The following is a 26066-nucleotide window of genomic DNA, read 5'->3' on the forward strand; positions in this document are numbered from 1 at the left end:
GAATCTGCTGGTCGGGAACGATGAAGAGTTAAAGCCCACGACCACCAATTAAAATATTTAAATCAGTTCCACATCTTTATTAGGTCAAGGATCAAGCCAATAACCCTCGGCCCTAGCCCATGGGAAAGCAAAGGTGCAAAATGGGAGATGCTGCCTGCCGTAAATGTCGACATGAATGTCTACTCCAGCATGGGAAAAACTAGTATTTGTAATGTACTATCACTTGCCTGCTCTTGCAAGACATCAAGCCTAAAATCCTGGTCACGTTCAAATCAATGAGAATTTCTTCTCCTCCTCAGATCCAGGATTTCAGCAGCAGGATCTGCACTTTCTCCTGCTTATTTCTCCCTCTTAAGCTGCCCCAGAGTGCTGGGTACCCTTGCTCTGAACCTGCTTCATCTGTTCCTTCCTTCTGTATCACTGAGATTCTTTCCACCATCAATTTTTCCGTTCTTTCCCATCCACATGCACAAACAGATCCTGAGATATTTGCCCCAGCAGCTCCCAGTGAATACGAGGGCCTCAGCACCAGAAACGACCCCACGGGCAGAAAAGCAAACCACCTCTTGCCAAAGCCGAGCACCTGGATGGCGACCAGGGCACGATCTGCTTTCAGGCTACCCCTTCGGCAGGCTGACAGACTTCCTCGAACACGTCTCATCATGCAACAGCCCTCTTCCAGCACCAGCTTTTATGGGCATTGGATGGAAATACCATGCCTTCCCTCCCTGGCAGAGAAAGGAGCATGGCTGCACACACCCGCAAATCTCTGGGTAGCCCAAACAAGGGGATGCTGCAGCCACGACCCCAGCAAAGCCAGTGCTGGGCGTTCCCCTAAGGAAGCACCATGGAAAGAAGAAAAAGACACTTACCAAATGACTCCTCCCCAAAAGAATGAGAAAAACACATAGAAGGCAAGGGAGCCCCAAATCACAAAGTGGTTCATCCATGTCCAGAATCGGGTATCTAATGCCAGCTGCGTGAACAAAAAAGAAATTATAAAAAAAATAAAGGCAGAACATACATTAGATGCAGGGTGTATTTGATTGTATTTATACAAAATTTCAGACTGGTTTCACATTAAGGTTGAAGGTTCTCCAAACAGCTACCTCTCTGTGTATGTGTACCAGATTCAATAGCTACAGACTGACACAATATCAACAGGGAAACAGCAAGTTCCTAATTGTAACTGACACTTTTTAATAGATTGAATTTGATGCAACCTCAGATGCTACAGGAAGAAAATGTCTAAGGGTTACAGGGACTGTAATTGCCTCCTGCCACCACCTGCTGTCCTGAACCAAACACAAAAGGCCTTTTGTAAGGTCCTACACAAACTGTTCTAGAAAGCTCTGTGAAACAAAGCAGATGTGCTATTATTATTTGACAGATGTGCTTTTGGGGTCCCTCCAGTGCTTAACCATGCCTGAAACAAGGTGGACAAACCCAGGTTCTCCATTGCTCCTCTCCTCTTGCTGCAGCTGAATGCCAAGGAGTGAAAGTGTGGGGAAAAAAACAACCATAACCAACTAGAGTTCTCAAAAGAGCGCAAAAAATAGGAATTTAACCAAACCATAAATACTTCTAGACCAGCACAGCCCAAGAATACAGACCACAGGCTACAAGAACGACAGTGGTCGACAAGCAAGTTTTGCCTCTGTGGAAGAACAGAAGATTTAAGTGTGGTGGGAAACAGAGTCATAGAAACTTCATCTTCGAACACATTTACTGCATGATTTTACAGCACATATCGCAGTCATTTTCCAATGCATGTGTAAGTGACTGAAAAAAGGAAGGAAGATCCTAACCTTCAGAGTGACGGTGAACACCAGCACGGTGAAAACAATCGTCCCAAAGGTCCAATTCCCAAAAACCTGAAAAATAGGTTACATTGCCACAAATGCCTCAGTCCATCTCCTTGGAGAGGCACAGAAACGACAATGAGGACAGGGGTGCAAGCAGGGCGTGGAAGGGAAGGACGGGATGGAGCGACTGCTACAGGGGATTGATGCTCAGAGAGGCGCCGGGCACCCCGCAAGACTCGCCGCCCGCTACGCTACCCTGTGCCATGCAGTGCCACACAGACGGGTGACCCAGAGTTGGGACGGTGACAGGTACAACCTCCTACTAACAGCAATGTCGATCGAGGATACAAGTCATTGGACCACCTGTATTTCATGATTTCTTGGTAATTTACTCAGTTTCTGCTTTCTTGCAACACCTCTGCTCATCATCTCGTTTTAGTCCCATTTGCAGAATGCACCAATGGGTATTTTTCCATCTGGTTTGGTTTGCAGATACTAGTGACTATGCACAACAAAGAAAAGCAGATACTGTATATAAGTCCAAATGATGGCAATGAATGGGAGGGATGCTTACCAAAGGCTGTCAAGATCTGAATGCATACATTAAAACAGAAAGTGAAATGTAAAAGTTTTCAAAAAATGCAAAAAAATTAAAGTCAATAAGAGCGAAAAAGGAGTCAATCAAACACACATGGATATTATGAACAATTGCTGGTAGCAGTTCTTACAGGCATAAGTGTTTACAAAACAGGACATAACCACAGATCTTATTTTAGTGCCACATAGACTTGACCTCCGAAGGCATTTGCAGAATGTATCAGTGCTTCGTGTTTTATTCAAATACATCCAGAACGGCTATAAATACAAAAAAGCACTGAATCTACAATACAGGGGCTTGACTGCATCTATCTGGGGCCATAAATGTTGGCATTGATGCAACGTTTGCATACACATACATAAGTTTCATCAGCTTTTTTCCAAGTGTTAGCCACTAAAAAAAGCTAAGGTATTTTCAAGGTTCACAAGTGATGGTGTAATGAAGTTTTCCATCAGCTGAGATCTGATAACACACTGCACACGCCCGTGCAGAAGGGGTCCTGAGACAGCCCAGTCCACCACGCGCTGCACTAATGCTTTGCTCTGTACTCAAGTTAACCAGCAAAATGAAAAAAGGAAAAGTAAAAAACGGGGAAAAAAAATTAATCTTGACACCCCACCCCACCTGCCCCCTTTCTATGTAAGATCACCTGGAGTAGCACCCACACCTTGCCCACGTGGCGATGCAAGCACTTGTCCCAACACAAGGCACGAGAGAGCGGGCAGCAGGGGAAGATCAGCCTGCTCGTTCCGACAGCGGTGCGAACTTACGCCGGCCAAGAAACAGCAGCAAAACCCCAGCACCAGCGTCCCCCCCCTTGCAAAGGGAGGCAGAAATCACACCCTGGAGCAGGCACAGCACACAAGCAGCCCTGCATCTGTCTGTGCTAAGCAGCAGCATCTTATAAAGGTGCTATTTCAGTTGCTTGTAACCAGCCAAACGTGTGCTGAATTTCAGGTGGCACACTGGAGGGAAGGATGGACACCGCTCCCACCCTGGGCCAATGCCTGAGACCATGCAGAAGAGTGGAAGAGCACTGTGCAAAGCTCATTGGGTTGTAATAAAGCTGTGTGTAAGACTAGTTATTTTACCCAGTGAGTATAACCAGCCCTGCCCTGTCTCCATGGCGATTTTGAAAAATGTTTTATTTCAAGCGTTTGCTGCAGAATCACACCATAAGCAAGGCTACACCATCGGACAAGACTTGAGACACATTGCACAGATTAAGCGTGCAGATATTTCCTGCAGGCATATAAAAGAGGCAACGCACAGAAGAAACACTCATTAATATTTTTTTTGGTGGTGTTACCTTTCCATTATCTTCCAACGATGAATTTTGAAAAAGAAAATAAACCCCAAAGAAAAACACAAGTCCTTCAAAGGCGCCCAGAAAGGTCCAGTACAGGAATGGCCTCCACTGCAGCATTGCATTATCTGAAACCTTCCTGCCAAGAGACGGAGTAACAAAAACATCACTGTCATGATTAGGACGTGCTACAAAGCCCCCTGCACCAGGTGATCAGCGGGCTCTGGAGCAAGCCCTCGCTGTAGGAGACAAGGAGGTGAAAGACAAATATCTGCCAGCGTACAGGACACACACAACATATGCCATATGCAGCTGCCAGTCACGAGAAATTGTAAGAGGTTCAGCACATTCATGTCTTTTGTCCTTCTCCTCTAGGTAACTTGGATTAGAATCCAAGGCAGCCCAAGGCGAAGAGCTGTAACGCTGTCCTGAGCCTCTCCCGCAGCCCCTGCACCGCCCACGGTATCTGACATTGCCCGCTGAATTTTAAAAGTGGGGCAATGCTAAAGAGCTGTACCAGATGCAGCGAATCCGTGGTGTGTTTCCCTCTTTTTGCTGAATGCACAAACTCTGTCTTTGAGAAAAGCTCTGCGAGTCCCATTCCTGGAAGCCGTGGGGGTTTTTGCACAGGCTGAAAATAACCTCCTGAATTGTATGGTGGGTGTTTTTAACATGGGGGTTGTAGCAGGAGGCTCTTGGCTGAATATAGGATGAGATCTGGCACGGAGGCAGCAGAGCTCTGCAGGGACCACACACAAAGCCTGGGGGGTGCAGGGCAGCCATCAGGGCAGGAGGGAGTTAAAGTTTCCTGCATCGTTAACTTTTCAGATTACATTTTTTTGAAATTTGAAACTCAAGGGGGGATAAAAGCATGTTTTTGGCAAAACAAAAAACACTCATTCTTTTCTCATTTTTCTTCCTAACTGTTAAAGCAATACATCCATTTTCAGCAAGATGCACCTTGCAAACCAGTGTGATGCTGTGCTCCTGTAAGGGCAGTTTCTAAAACAAAACCCTATTGAATCCTATGCACGATGATGCAGCAACGATGCTCTAACACACCGCAATTTGGGTATGAGTAGGGAGCACAGAGAAACCAGACTGTAAGTGGGTTTTATAGCAAGGAGAGAAAATACAACCAATTTCCTCACCGCGAGCTCTGTTTTGCATTCATATTTATGTCCTGCAGCGCTCATCGTAAACAGGCTTTTTACAGCGCCTCAGACTAGAGATCTGCACTGCAGCAACTCAGCACTCCGTAAAGCAGAGGCACAGCAGTCACTCTGCTCTCAGCAGCACATGCAGTCATGAATATTCAAGCTAAAGCTATCTGCCTGCACATTTAATCTGTTTTCCCTCAATGGACAGACCCCAGAGATCAGACAGCCCACCAAGCACAATGCACAGGGGCCGGCTGTTATTGGTCTATGTTGCACAATATTACATTACCAATTTATTTAAAAATGCACATGGCGGCATTTTGCCATACCAATGGAGGAGCACAGAGGTCTAATCAATCGTAGATCTGAGTGCTTACTTCAGAAGCACCCAAGCCCCTTCCTAGCCTTGCAGCTCTTGCTGCACCTGCTGATTTTTCTATACCTAAAGCAACTTTCACATGGTATCTTTAGGCACCTGCTAATTCCCTTTGCTGTCCCTGCAAAGGCATCGCTCTTGGCTCGAGCGCAGCTGTACCACACACAGCTCCTCCACAGCTCAGGAGCATCACATGGTGGTGACACGACTTGTACGGGGCACTGGCTAAAGCAGCCCCAACCTGGGCTCTCTCCGCAGGGGTGAACTCTGTGCTGAGCTTACGGCCAGGCAAGGGAATTAGCAACAGCGACACGTGAACAGGGGCTTCCCCCAAAAAGCATCTTCCTTGTCCTTGCTGAAGGGCTGCACCCAAGCGCGTGTGTATGGGCAGGGGTGGGAGGAAGATGGGAAGAGTCTCGGTTTCCATAGGAGGTTGCAGCCTCTCCACATTGCAACCAAGGAAGGAGAGAAAGCAACCAGAAAATCAGAGAGAGACAGTCTCCTCTTAAACTGTCCTTTCCCTGGGCAACACGGCAGAAAATTCCAAGTGTACGGATCAAAGAGCAGAGTTCCCTGGTAACTGGCTCTGGCATGGGGATTTGGCCTGTGGAGGGGAAGCCTAGGGGAGGACATCCATCTAGACAAGGTAAGAAACTACCTGCCTGAGCTGGGCTTCAGAAACATTAATCTTTCTGAAAGTAAATGGATCTTTCTTCCTCCTGAAAGCTAGATCTCCCCTCCATCCATTACACCCTCTATCCTGTGCTTGGCTCATGCTGCCCGGCTCAGAGCTAAAACGAATGAATGGTCTTGGCTACACCTGCAGCTTGATTTTTCCTACAGATGAAGAATTCCACCTACAGTTTATTTTTCTATAGTGACACAGCAGTGCAATTTGCTAGGCCAGATACTGTTAGGAATCATAAATACGTAGAAACAGGCAGTACATGGGACGTTGCTCAGCTCTAACACAGAAGCAGTGGGGACAGAAACAGCCTTTTCTGCAGTTCATGGCGACCCCACCACCCACAGGGGACAGGGACACCTGCCTACACTCCTGCACCAACCAAAAAACCCCGTGGTGAACCAAGTTGTGTGGAGGCTGACCCAGTCCAGTGCCACTTACATATACAGCTGAGGATCTGAGGTCAGTGTGTCGATGTTGATATGCTGCTCCAGGAGGCTGTAAGCCAGGATAGGTAGTGATGTGAAGCAGATGTTGTACATGGTAAGATAAGCAGCATCGTACAGTGGCTTTAAAAAAGGAAGAAAGAGTAAAGTGAGACAGAAATTCCACTTTAAAAGCCTCCCCACAAAGAAAGTAAAAGTTTCCAGCCCTTGCCTCCGTACATACCCTACAGGCTCATCCCTTTGTCACAGCCACATAAGACAGTGTCATTTGACAGGGGTCACGCTCCGTGTGATGCCGGGGAGGCCAAGGCACCTACAGGCTGCTTGGCCAGGACCCCACTCCCACCACTGGGAAGTTTTGTGACTTGGCTGGTCTCATCTCCAGCTCATTCTCCAGAAAAATGTGATTAAACAGCTCTTATCACAGCTTTTCTGTAGCTGCTTTTGTGCTGCTGCTGCTTCTATTAATACACTTGATGTCTCCTGTGACTCTTCAAAGACTACACTGTTTAGAGGAACTATAGCTTCTTCTTTTTAAAAAAGAAAAAGAAAGCACCAGTGGTTCTGCCAAGACGAGGGAGAATTATCTCCTATCCTTTACTCCCCTCACCGTTATTTTTGAGCCCAAATAGACACAAAAGTCCCTAAGCTGACACAAAAGCCAAAGCTCTGGTCTCCAAGCACGTGAACCCACTCACCACATGGATCTGTCCCTCTGACGCTTGCCCGGACTAAGCAAGGCTCTGAAGACACTCATCGCGTGTCTTTTTTTAAAGGCTGCATAAAAGAATGAAATGTTCTTTCTTTTGAGAGACACCTTTAATGCAGGGAAATGCAGCAGAGGAGGAAAGATCAGGAAGTCTTTGAAAAATTTTTCTCTTAAGGCAGGCAGAAGTAGCAAAATCTGGTCAGACAAACCAGATAACCCCCCCTCATTACTCCAGGAACATGTCCGTCTGTTTATGGGTGGTGGATACGAAAGGAATGAAAGCAGATTTCTTGCTTTCCAGTTATGGGTCTCAGAAATATGCTCCAGATATGGTGCTGATCAATGAGGTCGGCTCCTACCATCCTCTAAAGCAAGGTGGGGAAGAGGCAGGAAGGCAAAAGCCAAGTTTCTGCTAGGAAGCCTCATTGTGCCACTTGCTTTTTATCTTGGCTTTACAGGCACGTTACTGGAAGTTACCTGCTGTGAGAATCCACAGAAGAACTGGTATAAAAACTGCGGTAAAATGAAGCAAAGGTTCTAGGGAAACAAAACACAAACGGTTAGCAGGGAAGAGCTTGACGACTTGGTCTAAAGCCAAATAACTTTTCCTGTTATCAGGCATTGGTGTCTGACATTACAGCATCAGACAAGTTAGGGTAGGCGTTTTCTACCCAACACAAAACTAATACAGCGTGTAGCTGGTATCTGCGGAAGGCACTGGAAGAAGCCATGTTCACATTCCCCTGTAAGCGCTGTTTTCAAGTGACAGGCACAGGGCAGACACAGCCTGTTCTAGGGAAGGAAAACAGAGCTACAGAATAGCCTACACATTTTTCCCTGGTTTTTTTCTATTGTCAAACAAATCCGTAGTATAAACAAAGAAATAAGCTGCACACGCATCCTTACCTTATAGAAGAAATACTGTACAAGGTGTGCTATTCTCACGTAATACAAATGCCCGTGTGCTAGTAGCAATTTTCTTAAATGTTTAAACTTTGGCACAGCATAGTCACTGTTTCTGGAAGCCTGCCGTCCTTCTTTGCCTTTTATACCTGGAGACAGAAGCGTGGCGAGGGGTTAATCCCTATGGGACTGGAATCTAGACTGATGCTACCCACTAGGCTTGTTCACATCCCTCAGCATCCCAAGGCACGACAAAAGGACATATTTCCTTCTCAAGTGCCCCAGGAGAGCAAAACATTAACGTGCTGCAAGACTCGGTGTGGTTTTGGCTCCACACCACTCAGACCTGCCTCTGGAGTTTTTAAGCTATATTTAGGTTGCTGTCTGAGTTCCTGTGTAAGAGTGTGGTGAGAAGTATCTAAGCAGACCTGATAAGCGATAAGGAACTGGCTTCCCCACGAGCTTGCCCGCACCTCACACAGCCCTGTTATTTCACTGCGGACGCTCAGCCCCCCCGAGACATCCCCGCAGGGCTGAGCTCCAGAAAGACAGTTTTGTTCCCTCAAAATTTTGTTCCCTCAAAAGCCACAGCCAAACGAGCTGCACCACAACCCCGTGCGTTAGAGGGCACTGCGGCATCTCCAACAGCCCCAGGTAAAGAGGCTGCCCTTTCTCTTCCATTGACCCTTCTTCAGCTGCATTGCAAAAATCTCCAGTAATTCCCAGATGTCTGACACCAATCTGCAGAAAGCAGGATAGTTTCCAGCCTGATGTCAGTCACACAGGACTGACACGACATAACTGAGCATCAGCCCCTGGGAAACATGCGCAGGTCGCCAGTGTTGAGTTACTAGCAGCTGTAGCCCAGTCAGCCCTAAATAAATTCTGATCCTTTCATTGCGCTGCCTTTGCAACAACTGCTGGTAATCACCCATCAATTTGCTACTTTTGCCTTTTCTTTTTTTTTTTTTCTGACCAGTGAGTAAACTTTACCACTTTGAATTTGGCCACAGAGTTCTGGAACACAATCTGCAGTTTATCACCGGTAAAGAGAGCGGTACTATCAAAGGTGGGCAGGGCATGATGATCCCAAGCGTTTACCTGGAGTTACCCTGGCTCCATAGGAAGCAACAGCAGGCTTCCTGCATTTTTCAGCAGGATCAGTTCATCCATGTACAATCAGAAATACTGACTGCACCTCGACAGTGAAACCCAGCAACAGCAGACAGGTCTTAGGTGTCAGACGGATGTTATCAGGGTTCTCACCTATTCCCACATGTGCTTCCAAAATCATACTGACATCATTTGCACCATCCCCTATGGAAAGGGTTATCGGGCTCCCTTTTGTGTTCTTCACCATTCGCACAATCTAAAAGATTTAAAAAAAGGAGAGCAACAGAAACCACAAATTCAGTTAAAAAGCCTCCAGAGACCTCCCACTGCCCCACTTGCAAGAGACCCCCCAGGACAAGCAGCCAGGCTTCTACGGCAGCAAAACAACCCCCGGAGAGTTCAGATTAATAAAATTCCTCCTTCCTTCCTTCGCACTCACCGAGCAGAAGCCAAGATCCAGCTGCACAGGGCTGAAGAACAATATTTAAAAACAAATCCCAGGCAGCAGCATCCCACCCTTCCCTTCTGCCAGACCCTGCTCTCCCAGAGGGGGGACGTCCCATGTGTTTCAGGGGGAAACCCTCCCGTGGAAGAGGGGCAGAAACACGCCGCTTATCAGGCTCGGATACCACCAGCAGGCATGAGGAAGTCACAGACTCCACTTGACAAATTTGGAAAGGGAAAAAAGAACAAGCAGGGGGTTTTGTTTATTTCTAATTGGCTTGGGTTTGTGGCTTCCTGCAAGCATATTAAACAAAGGTTTTACATTCAGATTTCAAAGACTGGTGTGTTTCATGTGTTTCCACCACACTGTGAAGCTCAGATGAGACTTACACACAGCCTGGAGTAGTCCTAGCTGATTAAGAAGATCAAGTGAAGTCCCAGCCAAAGGATTAAAAAGAATCACATCACCTAATGACATACTTCAGTCAGTTAAAAGTAGAGTAAATACCTGTGCTTTCTGCAAAGGAGCCATCCGGCAGCAGAGGACTGCAGTACACTTCAAGCAGATTTGTAGAAATATGTTTTTGTAATTGCTAGAACTGGAGTCCTGAGAAGGGTTGAGTATCAGCGACAGCGTCGAGCCATCTATAATCAGGCCATATTCTTGAGTCAACGTCCAGCTTCTGGGACACAAAGAACACGTTTGAAATAAAATCAGATTTTAAGTCAACGTAGCTGCTGGTATCATCTTAGGGAAAAAGAAATTACTTTTGTATTAATCTTCTTCCCATCCCTTTCGGGGGGTATAGCAACCTTGGATTTAATCTGCACCCTTTGCCAAGGGAACTGTGTAATTAACTTCAAAACCCACAAATACCAGGGATGATGAGCAAAGCAAAGGTGCCAGCCACGGTGTCTGCCAGTAGCCAGCCCCCCAGGGCCACCGCGTGGTCCCGTTTTCTCTACAGACTTCGCATCTGAATCCAGAACATGCACGGGCTGTGCCCTCTCGCTCACTTACCTCTTCAGGCCTCCCCGGTTCCTGGGAATCTCCTGAATCAGCTTTTTATGGTACTCCATCAGCAGCTCATGGAGCCGATCCTCCTTTCTTTCACTCTCACCCACCGTTTTCGCCGTCAGCTCCAGCAGCTCGGTGCTGGTCTGGAAGAGCCTGCAGGCATAGCAGGTGGATTTGGCAGTTTCCATCTTGTCTCCCGTCAGCACCCAAACCTTCATGCCAGCTGCGTGCAGAGCTTCAATCGTCTCTGCCGACTGCTCCTGCAGCCTGCAAGCAGAAGCAAAACATCACTGCTCAGGTTGGCCCGTGCTTAACCCATATAACCCTTATTTTGCAGGTAGGAAACACCAGCTTAGTAGAAGTGAATTGATTTGCCCCGTGCTGGAGAGACCACTGCCACCGGAATAAGGATTAGAAGTCATCAATCCCAAATTTTTATTTGCAGCTAAAAAAAACAAACAAACAAATCACCGCTTTACACTGTGAGACCTAAAAGTCAAGAGTTTAATTTACAGGTGCAGTTACTGTAACTGAATTTGTTTTGCTGTACAAATTAACACTGCGTGCCTAATTCGCTCTCTAGAAGCATGAGTAATTCTGTAGTTTCATTAATATATCCTAATTCCTGCTACATCAGCCAATTTTAGCAACTAGGGTACTGTGTAACGGGTTCTGCCACAGAGTAATTAATTACTCTGGACACTTGCAGCACCTGCTTGGCTGCTCAGTTCCACCACAGCAAGTCAGGGCCAAGATGCAACGTCAGAGAGAAACCGTAGGTACCACAGCATCAGTGGTGGTGGTGGTCACCCCTTTACCTGTCTTCTACAGCAGTAGCCCCTATCAAGTGCATGTCTGCTTCAGTGTCTTCAAAAACTTTTGCCATCTTTTCCTCCCTGTCCTGCAGAGCCATCTTTGCTTCATTAAGTTGCCTGTCAATTTTGTCATACTCCTTCTGAGTCAGTTCTTTGAATGCCACGCAGAGTGTTCGGTAGCCATCCTGGTAGGGAGAGGGAGAGAAAATAAAGTGGACAAGTGCCCTAAAACCAGATTTTCTACAGCTCCTCACTTTAGGGCTAGTGCTTTTCTCCACCATCAGTGCTTTCTGTTGGTACTGACCCTGATGGCAATGACAATTTGTTGGCTCAAGTCAAAAGACTGATTTCTCTGTGTTTACACAGTAACTTCTTCCCATCAGAGCAACTGTGGTTACACCTATTACGTGCACGTAATATGGCGGAGAGATACTAAGGGAAGGACCGGAGCCAAGAGCACGCATCCAACAGGGAGAGCAGGGGCTGGGTGTCCTCGTGACCAGGACCAAGCACTACTCCCACCACAGTAAACTGCCTGCTATTATTATTTCTATTTTTAACTTGCTTAGGAGATGCTTGGACACAACTGTGATGGAGACCATATAAGTATATCAAAAGTCAAATAAAGGTGGAAGCCAAAGAAACAGAAAAGGAAAGAAGCCTGGCTTCAAAACAATGTCAAGTGACAGATTTTCAGTACTTCCCTCCAAAGCAAGGTCACATCCCTATTTTTGGAATAAGGCTTTCCTGACCCCAGGAGCCAGCCAAATTCCATCTACAGGCTCACCATAGCATTGCGCTCCACATGGACTTTTGTTTGTTGGATTTCTTCTTGCTGCACCCTTGGAAAAATAGAGGAGTCTGCTCCTTTACAGAAGAGAAGCAACTTTCCTAAAAGCAAATTACAGTTTATAGCATTCACAAATTGTAGAAAGACTGACCAGCTTCAACAGCAAGCAAATGATGCAGAGGAAGGGACTACTAGAAGCCCGGCTGCGTACCAAAAGTGGTCTTACACTAACCTGCACAAAGCCTTGTTTGACCTCAAGACGGGACGTTGGGCATCCCCACCAGCCCCCGAGCGAGCTTGCTGCAACAGGCTGGACAGAGCCTGTTTAGAAGCCTCGGCAACCTTTTCAGGGTGGGTAAAGTCAGCAACCCATACCTTACAGGACTGACATTTGAGAAGGATGGTGACCTCTGAATTTTTGACTGCTATTCCCATGAAAACCCATCCTACTCAGGGGAAAGTCTCACAACTCCCCCCTCCCTGTACCTGTACCTCCAGGCTGGAGGAAGGCAAGCAGGGAGCTCTCCACAGGTCACTGTCCCCATCCCTGTCCCCTACTCTTATCTGGTGCTGTTCCCTGACAAATGCTATGGAGAAAATTAACTCTATCCCAACCAGACCCAGTACAGAATTTAATCAGACCAGCTTAGAAGAGCCAACAGCTTTGCCTCTCTGGGTTACAGGAATAAAGAGGATGTGTTTCGTACTTGTGCACACATGTATGGGAACCCAGAAATGCATTTTAACTATACCTGTGGTGGTTCTCACAATGACGCTCATACGGCGACGGACAGGATCAAAGTTCAACACGTGAAGAAGCTGGTACCTTATGGGGAAAAAACCAAAGGAGCTTAGACTCAGTGAAAGACAAATACTGAAGACTGAAAATCACTAACAACGACCTGCAGAAATCAATACACCCTACAAGTGGCAGCACCCACTGGGCAATGTACTTTCTACAGTTACTGCACAAGAAGAGAGAGTAAAAACACCGGCTGCAGTGCTGCTTTGAGCATGGGGCTGGGGGTGTGGGTGCCCACCAGCGCACTGAGCCCCCAGGCTGGGCAGCAGCTCAGCAGGCAGCTGGGACCGTGTGCCGCAGGCAGTGACATTGCCTCTGGCATTTAAATGAAGTTTCACCATAAGGGGAGTAAGAAGTGAAACCTGCTTGTGGAGGCAAGTTCTCGGGGAGCGCTGGGATTAGGTCAGTGATTCTCAGATGTCAGAGCTGTGAGCGCAGGGTGAGACCTAATTATTTTCAGCTCAGGAGGGGGAAAAAAAGTTACAGGGAAGGGAGCCATATCATGCGGTTTAGGCTTGCAGCATCCTGCTGCGAGGCCCAGCCACCGTCTGCAAGGTCAGCAATCGCCCCATGAATCCCAGGAGCCATCTGCACAGCCAGGCACAGATGAAGGATCCATACAAGGGACTGCGGGCACTTAAAGGGAGCTGAATTTAGATGTCACTGAAATTGCCAGCAGATTTTTGCAAGCCAGCCTTTCAGCCTGCACCTTGCTGACAGCCCTCTGCAGAACAGCCTTGACCTTGCCAGGTGGGCCACGTTGACCAGACCCAACTAAGCCGGGTGGGAGCCAGCACAGCAGTAGCAGCCCCGCTCCTCAGCGGCCCCGGCGGCACTTACATTTCAGTTTCATTCTTTTGGTTTCGTATTTTCATGAAATCGTTTTCAAGTCCTAGAAAAGTGAAACCATACCTGTCAATAAACAAAAGGACAGAACAACATTGAAAACACCCATTGGCACGCATTATACACTAACAATGTTCTCTTTTCACCTCCTGTACTGCAGAGAAGAGCAAAGAAGTTAGCAAGCCTGAGCTAAAAAAGCTGGGCTGGACGTTTGCTTGCTCCACGCAGAGCCTGCTGTGGTGTCCTGGCACTGCTCCCATGACCTGGAGGTCTGGGCACTGCAGCACACAAACACCAAGAGCCTCTGGATGTGGTCCCCTGGGTCTCCTGCAGATTTACATTGCCACGAGCAAGTATATACAGCTGCAACAGCCGCTGCCTAAAACCTAGGGGCTGGCAATAGCACAGAATGGTTGGAGTTGGACGAGATCTTAAAGATCATCTAGTCCCAAACCCTCTGGTGTGGGCAGGGACACCTTCCACTAGCCCAGGTTGCTCAAAGCCCCATCCAACCTGGCCTTGAGCATCTTTGCCAGGGTTCAAACGTGCATTTGATAAAAGTAACCCATCCCATTATTTTACTGCTACATGCCAAGGAAGCAACTGGGCTGCAATATGCACGTGGTAACTGGCCTCCATTTCTCGGCGATAAAAGCACGGGGCCATGGGGGCTCCAGCAAAGGAGCCTCGGCCCAGCCAGGCACCGCAGCAGCTCGGGGCTGCTCTCAGCGGTGAAGGCAAACCACAACCTCCAAAGAAGTTGCGCAGGGAAGGCCCTTTGCAGAGCATCCCTTTTACAGAGAGCTCATTTAAACCCACAGACACACATGACATCACAGGGCTACAGGTCAGGCCCAGGGTTAGTGTCACAACGTGACACTGCAGAGGGAGCTGCAGTCTTGACCGGGGAAAAGGGGTCTATCGCCTTCAGACAACCCTCACCTCCTTCCCACCAGAGAGAGGGAATTAAAAAACCCAACGATCTTTGTAGTCTTACTTTTCTGCGCCTTTCACCAAAGCAATTTCATCTGGGGAAGAGGAGATATAGGAGTATTTGCGTTCTGGATGTCCTATCAGCCCGTCCATCTGGTCTGCTTCCTTGATCTGAACAGTGTGGCACAGGCAGAGGGCTCGCAGGAACAGCTCCTCACGGCTCTGGGCAGGAGGGAGGGAGGGCTCATTGCCAGCTCAATGCCATGCACCGAGCCCACCTCGCAGCGCTTGGTTGTGATTTTTGTGGATGCATCTTAAAACAAAAAAATGAACACCCCCTCCCCGCCTTCTGCTGTACATACCCAGCCAGGAGCTGACCACAAAACCCTAAGTCATCAACATGCAGATTTCTCACCTTTTCTGCTTTGCCATAATATTTTAGGGGTCCATCAGTCTGAGAGAAGCCATCCATCTCCGAAATGCAGTCTTTGTAGTTATGCCCATCTATGCAGCACTCTATGAACTCCATGCTGTTTTCTGTCAGGGTCCCAGTTTTGTCTGTGAAGACGTACTCCACCTAGAAGCAAACAGGCAGGCTGCCTCGCTGCACCCCAGCCCCATGTGCCTGGGAAGGAGCCCCCCAGAAACAACGAGGCTGGGGTGGTTCAGTGCATCTGTGCCAATGCTGACGAGTACCTTGCTGCTATCCTAAACTGGCGCCCCAAAGATGCGAATGCCCCACAGGAGTTACACCACTACGTCGTTCTACTACTTTGCTCCTCAGAGTAGCTCCTTTGTTTTCAGCCCATTGCACAGGTGGCAGGAGGCAGCTCCTGAGGACTTAAAAATCTGTTTCCAGGCTCTGTGTGTTCCCCTCACCCTCTTTATTGGGTCCTTTGCTATAGCTCCTAGCACTCATATAGCTGCTGCTGCAGGTTTGCTGCCTCCTTTGGGGGATTTTCATCTTGGTGCTGTATTTGAATTAGGTAATTGCTACTCCAAGTATTTATATATTTATGTTAAAGCAAAATAAAAAGCAGGAGGCACTACACCTCTCTCCTGGTGCAGATAAGAAAGGGAAGCCTGAGCTGTCTAATTGCCCCAGCAAAGCCAGCAGCAGCGTGGCTGCACGTGCATTGCGTGCCCAGAGAGATGGCTGGGCAGACATATTCATTAATCCTCGAAGAGACAGGATTTTTAATTTTCAATTGAAGCAGTGAAAGTAAACCACCCTGACATGCAGAGAGCTGTGCCTGATATTCCCCAATATGGAAACAATTGGCGTGACCCAATTCCTGCTCTTTCATGCACTATTTATAACCTTATCCGTTTCGCAGAGCGAGTAGAATCACATTAAATGGAAAGTGCCACCAAACCGGCTGAAGCTCTGCCCTGAGGGGACCGCAAGGGACTGCCACAACAAGGGTTCCTATCAGGGAGGATGTTTTTGTTCACATTTTCATCCAAGCAGATTCAAACAGAGCGTGTTCTGACCTGCCCAAGCTCTTCGTTCAGGTCCGAGGTGTTCACCAATGCTCCCTCCTTTATTTCTTCGTCATACATCTCCTTGTCCCAAGAGATGAAGAAGGAGCCCAAGAACTTCTGCATCTCTACTGTAACATACATGGAGACTGGGATGATGAAATTGAAGAGGACCATGAACGACAAGAAGTCTGTGAACATCCGCAAGACCTGCCATAGAAAGAGGAGAAGATGATGCAGTCTGTGCCCATCAGGTGTAACTCAGGAGCAGTTTACAGCAACACCTCTGGGGTTTTAGGCAGCTTTTCTTCCAAGGTTAAATAGAAAAAAAAAAAATCTGAAAATGAATACAGCTAAGATACAGGGCCAAATTCCACCTTCCTTTCATGCAGATAAATCTCACTGTCTTCTGCAGATCAACAAGGGTATAATACAAGGGTACATCTCACCACTTCACAGTGACCAAAATTATGTTTTATTCAAGTATATTCCTCTTAAGCATATACTGCTACATTCTGCTCATTCTGATCTCGGGTAACTAGAAACAAGGAGCAAGTGGCTTGAGACCTGTCAAGCTATAGCGACACTCCCGTAAGTCCTACTCAATGATCCATCAAATAACTGATTTCTACACACTCACATTCACTCTTTCAGGCTTGACTGCCCATGTCTTGACAAGTTTAAGAAGCTGGTTGACATGGCCTCAGTTTAAGTTTACCTACTCATAGCTGAAAGATAGCTCGAGTTCAGATAAGGATCCACATTAAATCAGCTGCTGCATTTCTAAAATATATAGTATTTATTTACACTTCGTCCCGCTCCACGCAAGCGTCGCCTTGCACAAGCAACGAGAGGCAGGAAAGAAAGACAAACAGCACTCGAGACAAAGAAACGACAGCACTTCCAGTGAGCAAACAGGGCTCTCAGGGCTAGCAGCAGACACTATAGATTAAATAAAACCCTCAGAATAACAAAGCCGGAGGCACTGAAATACAAATCCACTCACCTTGAATGTGTCTCTCTCTTTTTTAGTCTTTTCATTGTACCAAGGCTCATCATTAAATGGATTACTCTGCCAGACGTATTTCAGAGTTGTGCACACAGTAGCCTTGCTCAATAGGATGCACAAGTACACTATCAGGAAAGCATTGATAGATCTGAAAGACAGGTTTCTCTTTAAAATTCTTGCAGCTATTATTATATAGAAAATGACACAAATAAGCAGGAACAAGACTTCCTTACTTTAAGAAGGGAATTACAGAACAAGTGCTTTTGACACTGTAGATATTCAGGGTCAGTTCATATATTTTAACAATTCTTAACTTCGTTTTTAAATAAAAAAAAGCTACTAAATGATACAGCTTCTTGAAAGATATGCTTAATCAAATACACAGATTTTCTATGCAGAGAGCATCTGAAACAAAAGGCAGCAGATTAGGGGATTATTTCTGTACATGTCATCCATAAAAAAAAAAAAAACAACAGCTTTTACCATTTTTTTGCTGACTATAAATACTCACTTTTCTACAGCAGACCGTTTCTGAGATTTCCCTTGGTAGTTCAAAGCCATTTTCGTTTCCATTCCAGTATAGACTGCAACTCCTACAGGGTATTAAAGCAGGGCTCATAAGGGACTCGCAGCCCCGGAGGGACCCAGCTCGCACTTAGCCATGAGGGGCATTGGTGGTTACATGAAACTCGAATCCCAGCTGAAGAAAAAGGCATTACCCAAGGACTGTTCAACTACAGAAACCTCCGAGGCTGCTAAGTAAATGTAATTGCACATATCCCAGAGCACTGAGCAGGAGCCTACGGATCACATACAGTCAGAAAAAACATCAGTCTTCTGTAACAGCCGTCACCCTCGATCACTAGTGTCTGGGACAGTGATCCTAGCGCATGCTTTCAGCAAAGGATTTGGGAACAGCTGCCTGCTCTTTGTATCTCAGGTAAAAGGAAAAGCTTGTTCAGGTGTATTAACACGCCCTGCACTCGGCCACACCGCAGGTATCACCAGTATCTCCTAATGTCACCCTGTCAACTTTGCAATCAGCTTGCTTACCAAATCTAACTGTGGAGCCCAGGCAGGCAAGCTGTAAGGAAGTATTTTCCCTCAACAGGTTGAGTGATGAACACCTACATTTGTCATTATTTATCAAAACTATTTAAATAAATAAAATAATAACAACAATAATTGTTCACCATAAATCTTCTTGGTATTTTTGAGAGTAGCACCTTTCAGCAACAGGTTTTCAGGACCCAAAGACCTAAACATAAAAGAAATTATTGTATCACTTAAAGAAAATTCAATCTGCTTTATAATTTAGACCCAGAGATAGATTATAAAGCTAAACAGATGTTCTTTAGATCTGATTACTTGATTTGTATGTTAAATTGGGCATTGCTTAAATTTAGTTTTCTATTTATATACTTTTATATCTATTCCATTTTACACAGACTACCCTTGGTGCTCAAAGTTTCAAATTTAATGGGGGATTACCAGTAAGACTCTTGAGGAATAAGTACAAAATGTTCAGATCTAATATGTTCCAGCGCTTACATAAAGAACTGATTTTAAAAGCACTGAAAACCTGTCCATTCCAGCACAGTCGATTAACGCCACCAAAGCCGATGGCTTATTTTGCTCCTGGCTGTATTTTTTGTTTCTCTTCAAAACCCCACTCATGACTCTGTTGCTTCTAGAGTCCAGGTAGAACCAGCACAGCATGAAACACAGCCAGCACCACTCTGGTGACAGCCATCCGGTTTTGATGACTTATAAATGTTATTTATTTTTTTTTCTCCTGAAACACTAATTGATGTTTAAGTTTCTAGTTTCCTTCACAGAATGACAGAATGGTCAGGGTTGGAAGGGACCTCTGAAGATCACCTAGTCCAGCCCCTGCTAACGCAGGGTCACCTGGGGCAGGCTGCACAGAGTCACGTCCAGGCGGGTGTGAATGTCCCCAGAGAAGGAGCCTGCACAGCCTCTCTGGGCAGCCTGTCCCGGGGCTCTGCCACCCTCAAGGTAAAGAAGTTCTTCCTCATCTTCAGAAGGAACTTCTTGTGCTGCAGTTTGTGCCCTTTGCCCCTTGTCCTGTCGCTGGGCACCACTGACAGGAGCCTGGCCCCGTCCTCCTGGCACTGGCCCTGAAGATACTTGCAGACACGATGGGATCCCCCCTCAGCCGCCTCCTCTCCAGGCTGGACAAACCCAGCTCTCCCAGCCCTCCCACACCAGGGAGATGCTCCAGTCCCCCCATCATCTTCATAGCCCCACGCTGGACCCTCCCCAGCAGCTCCCTGTCTCTTTTGAACTGGGGAGCCCAGCACTGGACCCAGCACCCCAGATGTGCCTCACCAGGGCAGAGCAGAGGGCAGGGTCACCTCCCTCGACCTGCTGGCCACGCTCCTCCCGATGCACCCAGGGTCCCACTGGCCGCCTTGGCCACCTGGTCACACTGCCAGCCCATGGGCAACTTGCTGCCCACCAGAGCTCCCAGGCCCCTCTCCGCAGAGGTGCCCCCCAGCAGCGCAGCCCCAACTCCATTGGGTCCCTCCCTGCCCAACCCTCCAGCCTGCCCAGGTCTCGCTGAATGGCAGCGCAGCCTCTGGGGTATCAGCCGCTCCCAGCTCTGTACCATCAGCAAACCTGCCCGGGGTGCTCTCTGTCCCTCATCCAGGTCACTGATAAATACCAGTACTTTGCAATTGCTTTGTAAATTTGTTTCCCATCAGCAGGGGAGGACATTACTGGCAGTTCCCGTATTGCTTCCCCAAGAGGGGCACTAACATATCACCGGACAGCAGAAGGGAGTAAGTGGAGATGTTAACTATGAGCCTCCCTCAACAATGAAATATTTGGAATGGTTAAAGAAAAAGACATTTCCTAATGATGGCAGCACAAGTTCAGGTTCCTGAAATTCAATGCAGATACCCAACCTCCCTCTCCGAGGAGGGTCAGCAAGATTGCTGCACGACCAACCTGGCTACGGGCTCCTGGTTACTTCTGTAGATGATAATTCTTCCAACAAATCTGCAATAGAGGTATGAGAAACTTGCATTACAAACACATTATAAAGAGCTACTACTACAAGCATACTAAAAAAAGTCATTGGCAGGAGATGGAAGCAAACATGTAAGCAAGTGCATTTGAGAGTTTAATGCTTCAGAAAGGTGGCTGTGCTCAGGACAGGGAGAAGCCACACACACCCCCAAAGCCAAGGGTGTCCCCCAGGTGGCACCTACCAGCAGGGCAGCAGCAGCACCTGACTGTGCCCGCGGACTCCAGCACATCCCCATTACAGCATGCAACACCCCAACGAACCTCCTTCAAGGGATGCTAACAACCTGGAAATCATTTGGCCCGATGCATTTTAGCTGGGAGGTAGAGTGCCCTAAGAACAGGCACATGGACTGTTGCTACAGCTGAGCTGACAAAAAATAGCTCATTACACCATGACGAGTGTTACACCGGGGAGGTTTTGCTGCAAAGAAACCGAGCCCTGAAGAAATGTGGTGTCAACTTTGCCATCCTCATATTCAAGAAGCCCGGCAGCTTCTTGCTGCCTGGAGAAACCTTTTGGGCTCTGACGAAAAGAGAAAGCCCTTCGCTTTGCTGAACTGTAACTGATTAGATCCCCTAACTGATGGTGCTCGGGTGTCTGCAGGGAGATTACACCGGGCAGGGGCAGTGGCACGGGCAGCAGACTCACTTGTAGAGGTCAGGCTGTGGCTGTTCGCACTCGATTGTGGCTGTGAGGGAGTCAATGGCTTCATCCGTACAGAGCACAGTGGTATCCCGCACTGCATAGTGAGTCTGGACAGAGAAGCACAGGCAGAATCACCACGAGCCCGCAGCACCACCACCCATCCCCAAGTTTTTTACCCCATTACTTTAAACACCACTGTGCAAAGGCTTGTCAGCACCAGCAGCTCACCCAAGCCCTCGCCCTGCTCCCACACAGCAGCTGAAGCATCTCTCAGCGAAAGACTGAAGTCAATAAGCTTAAGAGAAACCAGAGCAGGAAGGAGCTGCTGTATGTTTGTTCAGTAAGGTGTGCACCAAAAGCAGAGCATCTTTGGCTTCTCTGCAGGGACTTGCTGCCACCCCGGCTGGGGCGGGGTGGGGGGGTGCTGCAGGTGCCTCCAGGGCAAAGGGGCTCCCGGGGACCACCTGCCTGCCCGCTCCTGAAGGTAATTAGACACCAGCTCCAGTGCCCAGGGATCAGTCAGAGTGCTGGCAGACTCCAAACTATTTTTAGCAGCTGCTGCTGCAAAGGTTCATCTCTCACAATTAACTGGAAACCATGAAGGATCTGCTCGCTGCCTTCCAGGCTCTATTTATAGGAGCTGCTCAGAGCTCCAAGTCACGGCAGGCTGCTCAGCAAGCTGCCTCAATCCATCTTCATAAACAAATTCATTAAAAAGCTTCCTCCACTCCTTACATTTGCATTCCCCTCCTTGCAGATCCCGGGAGGAACTGTTACGTTACACATGCTGCAGTCACGACATTATAAATACCCACCTTCATGTCATTTTGGTAGCCTGCCTGGCTTTTTGTATTGAAAGCAGACACACACACACATACACACCTCTGGTATAAATCACAGCTTTTGTGAAACAACTCAAAACTTCCTGCAGTGCCCAGTACCAAACCCAACCCTTGTGCGGGGTTTTGCATCCACTGCTCCTGTCACCATGGACACTGTGCAATTACTGAGTGACCCTTCAAAGCTGCCTCCTAATCAGTTCCACGATCTTTACATCCTCAGTCCTTTAGCACACTTAGAAAACACATGTTCTTTTAGATACCTATGACCGAAGATGCGTACTTCAAAGACAGAGCCCTGACAAAATCGCCTTCGTGGTTCTGCTCACTTTCACTTAACCAGGCATCTTTCCCATACCTTGACCTGACATGCCCCAAATACCAGAAGTGCAGATGAGGTTCTGTGGGTACCTGAATGTGCTCCCCTCGCCCTCCTTTTGCAGCAAACCCTGGTTCCTAATGTCAGACCTATATCCCCAATCACCACTTGCTTTTCTACTCCTTCTCCCCCTTTCAAACTCATCTTCATCTCATCAAGAAACAGGAGACGGCTCCCAGTCACTTACAGGAACCCAGAAAACAAAAAAAAAACCCCACCACAGTGCTCAATATAGAAATTCAGCATTGCACTTAGACTCAAAAGTTAGTAAGAGCCAAGACTCTGCAAAAGTTATGTGAACTCATGCATATAATACACCTGACACAAAGAAGCAATTGCCTTTTTAACATGGTTATCTATTTTTAGCCTCAAGCCACTTCAAAGCTCCACTCCTCCTCACTAGTGGAACCTATACAGTGTACCAGCACTGCATCAGCTCCTACACAAGATTTCCAGTACCGATTAACAGCCACCCATAAAAAGACGAGCCACAGAGCCCATACAATACAGACCAGACTGCCAATGGCATCCCACTGACTGCAGAGTGTGCTGGAATGAATCATGTCATCTGAAAGGACCTTCCAGTCTTACTATTGCAGTTGCTACTATTTGTATAAATATTTACCAAACACAAGTGCAAACAAATGTTTATGTCTTCTGATGCATATAAGTTTTCCTGTTGTTGTTGCTGCTTCTTTCCCTAGTTTGGGGGGGGGGGGGGGGGGGGGTGTGTGGTGTGTGAATGAAGAAAGAAAATAAACTGGAGATTCATCTTGAGCAAGACTAGTATTAAATTTCACTGCTTGATTCAGGGAAAAGGTGAAAAAAAACCAAAAACCAGAAGCAATGTTTTTCTCATGCAAGTGAAAAAATCCCCAAATGAATCTAGACATACTGCCTCAAAAAGTCCCCAGTCTCACTGGAAAAACTCAGTTTAGTAACAGACACGTCAGCAGGTACTGGAAAGGGAGCCAAAGCAGCTGCAGGCACTGTTTTACTAATGCACCAGACCTCGCAATGTGCAGCTGGAGCAGGAAAGCACTACCACTTTCCCACAATGGGCAATAAAACAGCAAAGCCGTATCAATAAACATCGATACAATGTGGGGCAGCGCCAGTAGAAATGGCTGTTGGGAGACAAAATGGAAACAAACAATCCCCAGAGGGCTTCCATGCCCCCTGCACCCATGCACTGGGAGCAGACAGAGGGAAGAGCTGTTAAATACAGCCACGGGGATGGGCTCTGCAGGAGCATCCTCCAGTTAAGCACATCCCACCCCGTTCAAGCACTGGCTTTAGCGGTAGCTCCAGGCATCCAAGTACCCCTGAGCACTGCCCCATCCATCCCCGTCACCTTGAAATTGGACTCGCCATCGAGACTCGCTGTAGTGACGTAACAGGTCCCATCAGTGCTGCTGGAGGCCAAAAATATCAAGTCACAGGGGAAGGTCTCATCCGCTTTCACTTCTACTATGTCTCCAACCTGGAAGAAAGGAAACATCTACATGAAAAGCCCTCTCAGTTGTTATAAGATAGTCACAGATTTAGCTTCTCTCAAAGCCTAGCAGATAGCGCCTTGGCTAAAAGGGAAAGCAGGCTTCAGGAGGTGCACAGGTCCCTGAGCATCACTCCACAGCCCAAAGGGTTGATCCAGCCCAGCACCAACTCCCAGTGCCCACATGGCATGGTTAGTATTTATTCTCTGCTAAATCTCGATGGAGCAAGAGACTGTACTTGTCTGAAGTGCAGTGTGATAAATTAACGTCAAAACTAAGCGTACTTTCCTGGTGTCCTTGGGAGATTTGGAAATAGAAGAGGACTGCCTGTCCTGGAGAACTGCAAAATGCTGACAGATCTGTCAGTTGTCAGCCCTGGTATGGCTTTTGCAAGACAGCTTTTCAAAAGCAGTAAAAAAAAAGAAAGCAGCAGCATCACTCCTTAACCAGGAACGACTCTCAGAGCATCTCATCTGAAAGCGAGCTCACTGGGGCAGCTCTAACGGCAGTACATCCCTCCTCCCCTGCCCTTGTCTCCTTACCACATACCCTCGTGTTCCCATCGGCTTCAGCGATAACCACACGCAAGTTCTCTGTTAACAGTTACCTTGATTTTCTCACTCTCCTTCTGCACTTGCTTTGCGTTTTCGACAATGAAGACATTGCTTTTGTTCACTTCGTTGTCAGCTCTGTGCCTCAGCCAGTCCTCATATCCCTGAGCACACAAATACAGGCAACACAAACTCGTAACGCAGTAAATTACCAAAAGAGAAAGAGTAGGGACAGAGATAGGGACAGGTTTAAAAAAATGAATAAATTAAGCAGTCCTTAGAACTCCTTCATGCCTGACAAAACATCAACCAGAGTAGCTCAGGATGAATCAATTTATTTAAAAAACTTCATATGCATATTTGACAGATTCATAACCGATTAAAATAACACACAAAAATAATCTATATGCAGCGCATGCAACAAGCAGCTGAACTACTGTAACATGTTTCTATTATTCTCAGCGTTGGCAAGAAGTGGCTGATAATATGACTAATACCCTTAGCACCCCGCAACTCTTTCCTATGGTAACGCAGGATGAGACTCTTCCTCTTCAGTCTTTAGTGAAAGAATAAAACATTCAGATTTGAAGCAGATGGCTTTTACTCTAGCACTCCCTTTCTGGCCCCTGAAGAAGAAACTTCTTTTATTATTCAATCCTTCTGTAGAGGAAATTTTAAATGGCACATGTGCGTACGAGGGGAGGAAGGGCTTTTAACACCGCAAGAAGATGAGAACTGCATATTTTCAGGGCTAGCTGAGTGGTTGAACAGAACCTGTCCTTTCCATTTACCAACACCAGAGCAGAGTGTGAGCTATATTTGGAGCACATCTCTGCGAAGACTCAGACAGCATTTCTAAAAAGAGAAGAAAAATTCAAGTAAAGCCAGAACTACAGTAGTAACCTTTACTGACCCTCGTGGCTTGCTCACAACGGTACATATAGAGATGCTTTACATTGTCAAAAAAAGAGAGAGCAATAAATAACCACACTCAACATGCAGCCTCTCTTGAAAAGCACCAGTACACGTCTCACCTTCTGAGAGGGGTTCACCAAACCTACCAGCCCATTTTGGTGACTTTTGAGTATATTCAGATACACGCTCGTCATTTTCTCTACTGCATGTCTTAAAGAGCATCTTCCTCCCCCCACGCTGACACCTGTACCTGTTTGATAGCTGTGACAGTGATGACAAAGAAGAGCGGGAGGCCGCTTGTCACCGGGCTGGTTGGGGTGTCCACTATCACCTGCAGAGAGAAAAAATGCACTGCTGACAACTGGCTTCCAGGCAGCAGAAGAATCAAAAACTCTGGTAACGGGGACAAAAGGGTGCTCATCCCACCGGGGGTAAGGCACAGGCCAGCAGGGGAGGAAGGGGCACACGACAATGACCAGCACAGGCATCCCCCGGAGTGCTCTCCTCCATCATGAGGGGACTACGCCACCTCCTCCCGAGTACCATGGGATGTCCTCAGGTGGGAAAATCCCTATCAGAAGTAGCTCACAGCCTAAGTCTGACCTTGCTCTAGCGGGAAACAAAAGCCTGGATGAATGGGCTGCTGGGGACAGGCTGTATAAACGCAACTACTCACGGCGCGGGTGCCAGCAAGCCTGCTCCCACACGGGGTGTGCTGGAGAGGACCGAGGCAGGGGAGGGGAGTGGGGCAGAGGCAGCAGCACAGAATCACAGAACAGTTGGTGTTGGAAGGGACCCCTGGAGATCACCTAGTCCAGCCCCTGCTAAAGCAGGGTCACCTGGGGCAGGCTGCACAGAGTCACGTCCAGGTGGGTTTTGAATGTCCCCAGAGAAGGAGCCTGCACAGCCTCTCTGGGCAGCCTCTCCCGGGGATGTCTCCCTC

At 47.4% G+C, this 26066-nt stretch overlaps 1 protein-coding gene across 10 annotated transcripts in view; it reads right to left on the reverse strand.

Annotated features, from left to right (window-relative positions):
• ATP11C (ATPase phospholipid transporting 11C) overlaps window positions 1–26066 on the reverse strand; it is a 60083-nt gene that overhangs the window by 9786 nt on the left and 24231 nt on the right. For 6 of the 10 annotated variants that reach the window (XM_040614859.1, XM_040614861.1, XM_040614853.1 and 3 more), the window contains exons 4-27: window positions 25374–25454; window positions 24265–24372; window positions 23516–23644; window positions 20947–21050; window positions 20217–20267; window positions 18434–18498; window positions 17752–17833; window positions 17238–17388; window positions 16244–16441; window positions 15165–15326; window positions 14814–14971; window positions 13811–13882; window positions 12921–12994; window positions 12166–12269; window positions 11382–11563; window positions 10567–10830; window positions 10054–10228; window positions 9255–9357; window positions 7992–8137; window positions 7563–7622; window positions 6372–6499; window positions 3713–3848; window positions 1809–1874; window positions 873–976 (exon numbers count right to left, since the gene is read on the reverse strand). In XM_040614859.1, coding sequence (XP_040470793.1) covers window positions 873–976; window positions 1809–1874; window positions 3713–3848; window positions 6372–6499; window positions 7563–7622; window positions 7992–8137; window positions 9255–9357; window positions 10054–10228; window positions 10567–10830; window positions 11382–11563; window positions 12166–12269; window positions 12921–12994; window positions 13811–13882; window positions 14814–14971; window positions 15165–15326; window positions 16244–16441; window positions 17238–17388; window positions 17752–17833; window positions 18434–18498; window positions 20217–20267; window positions 20947–21050; window positions 23516–23644; window positions 24265–24372; window positions 25374–25454 — 2903 coding nt within the window. Of the gene's footprint in view, window positions 1–872; window positions 977–1808; window positions 1875–2379; window positions 2396–3712; window positions 3849–6371; window positions 6500–7562; window positions 7623–7991; window positions 8138–9254; window positions 9358–10053; window positions 10229–10566; window positions 10831–11381; window positions 11564–12165; window positions 12270–12920; window positions 12995–13810; window positions 13883–14813; window positions 14972–15164; window positions 15327–16243; window positions 16442–17237; window positions 17389–17751; window positions 17834–18433; window positions 18499–20216; window positions 20268–20946; window positions 21051–23515; window positions 23645–24264; window positions 24373–25373; window positions 25455–26066 lie in introns of all 10 variants that reach the window. The other 4 variants (XR_005831038.1, XM_040614860.1, XM_040614854.1 and 1 more) reach the window with 1 other exon arrangement.

This window comes from Falco naumanni, chromosome 14 (assembly GCF_017639655.2).
Source record: "Falco naumanni isolate bFalNau1 chromosome 14, bFalNau1.pat, whole genome shotgun sequence".
NCBI classification, from domain to species: Eukaryota; Metazoa; Chordata; class Aves; order Falconiformes; family Falconidae; genus Falco; species Falco naumanni.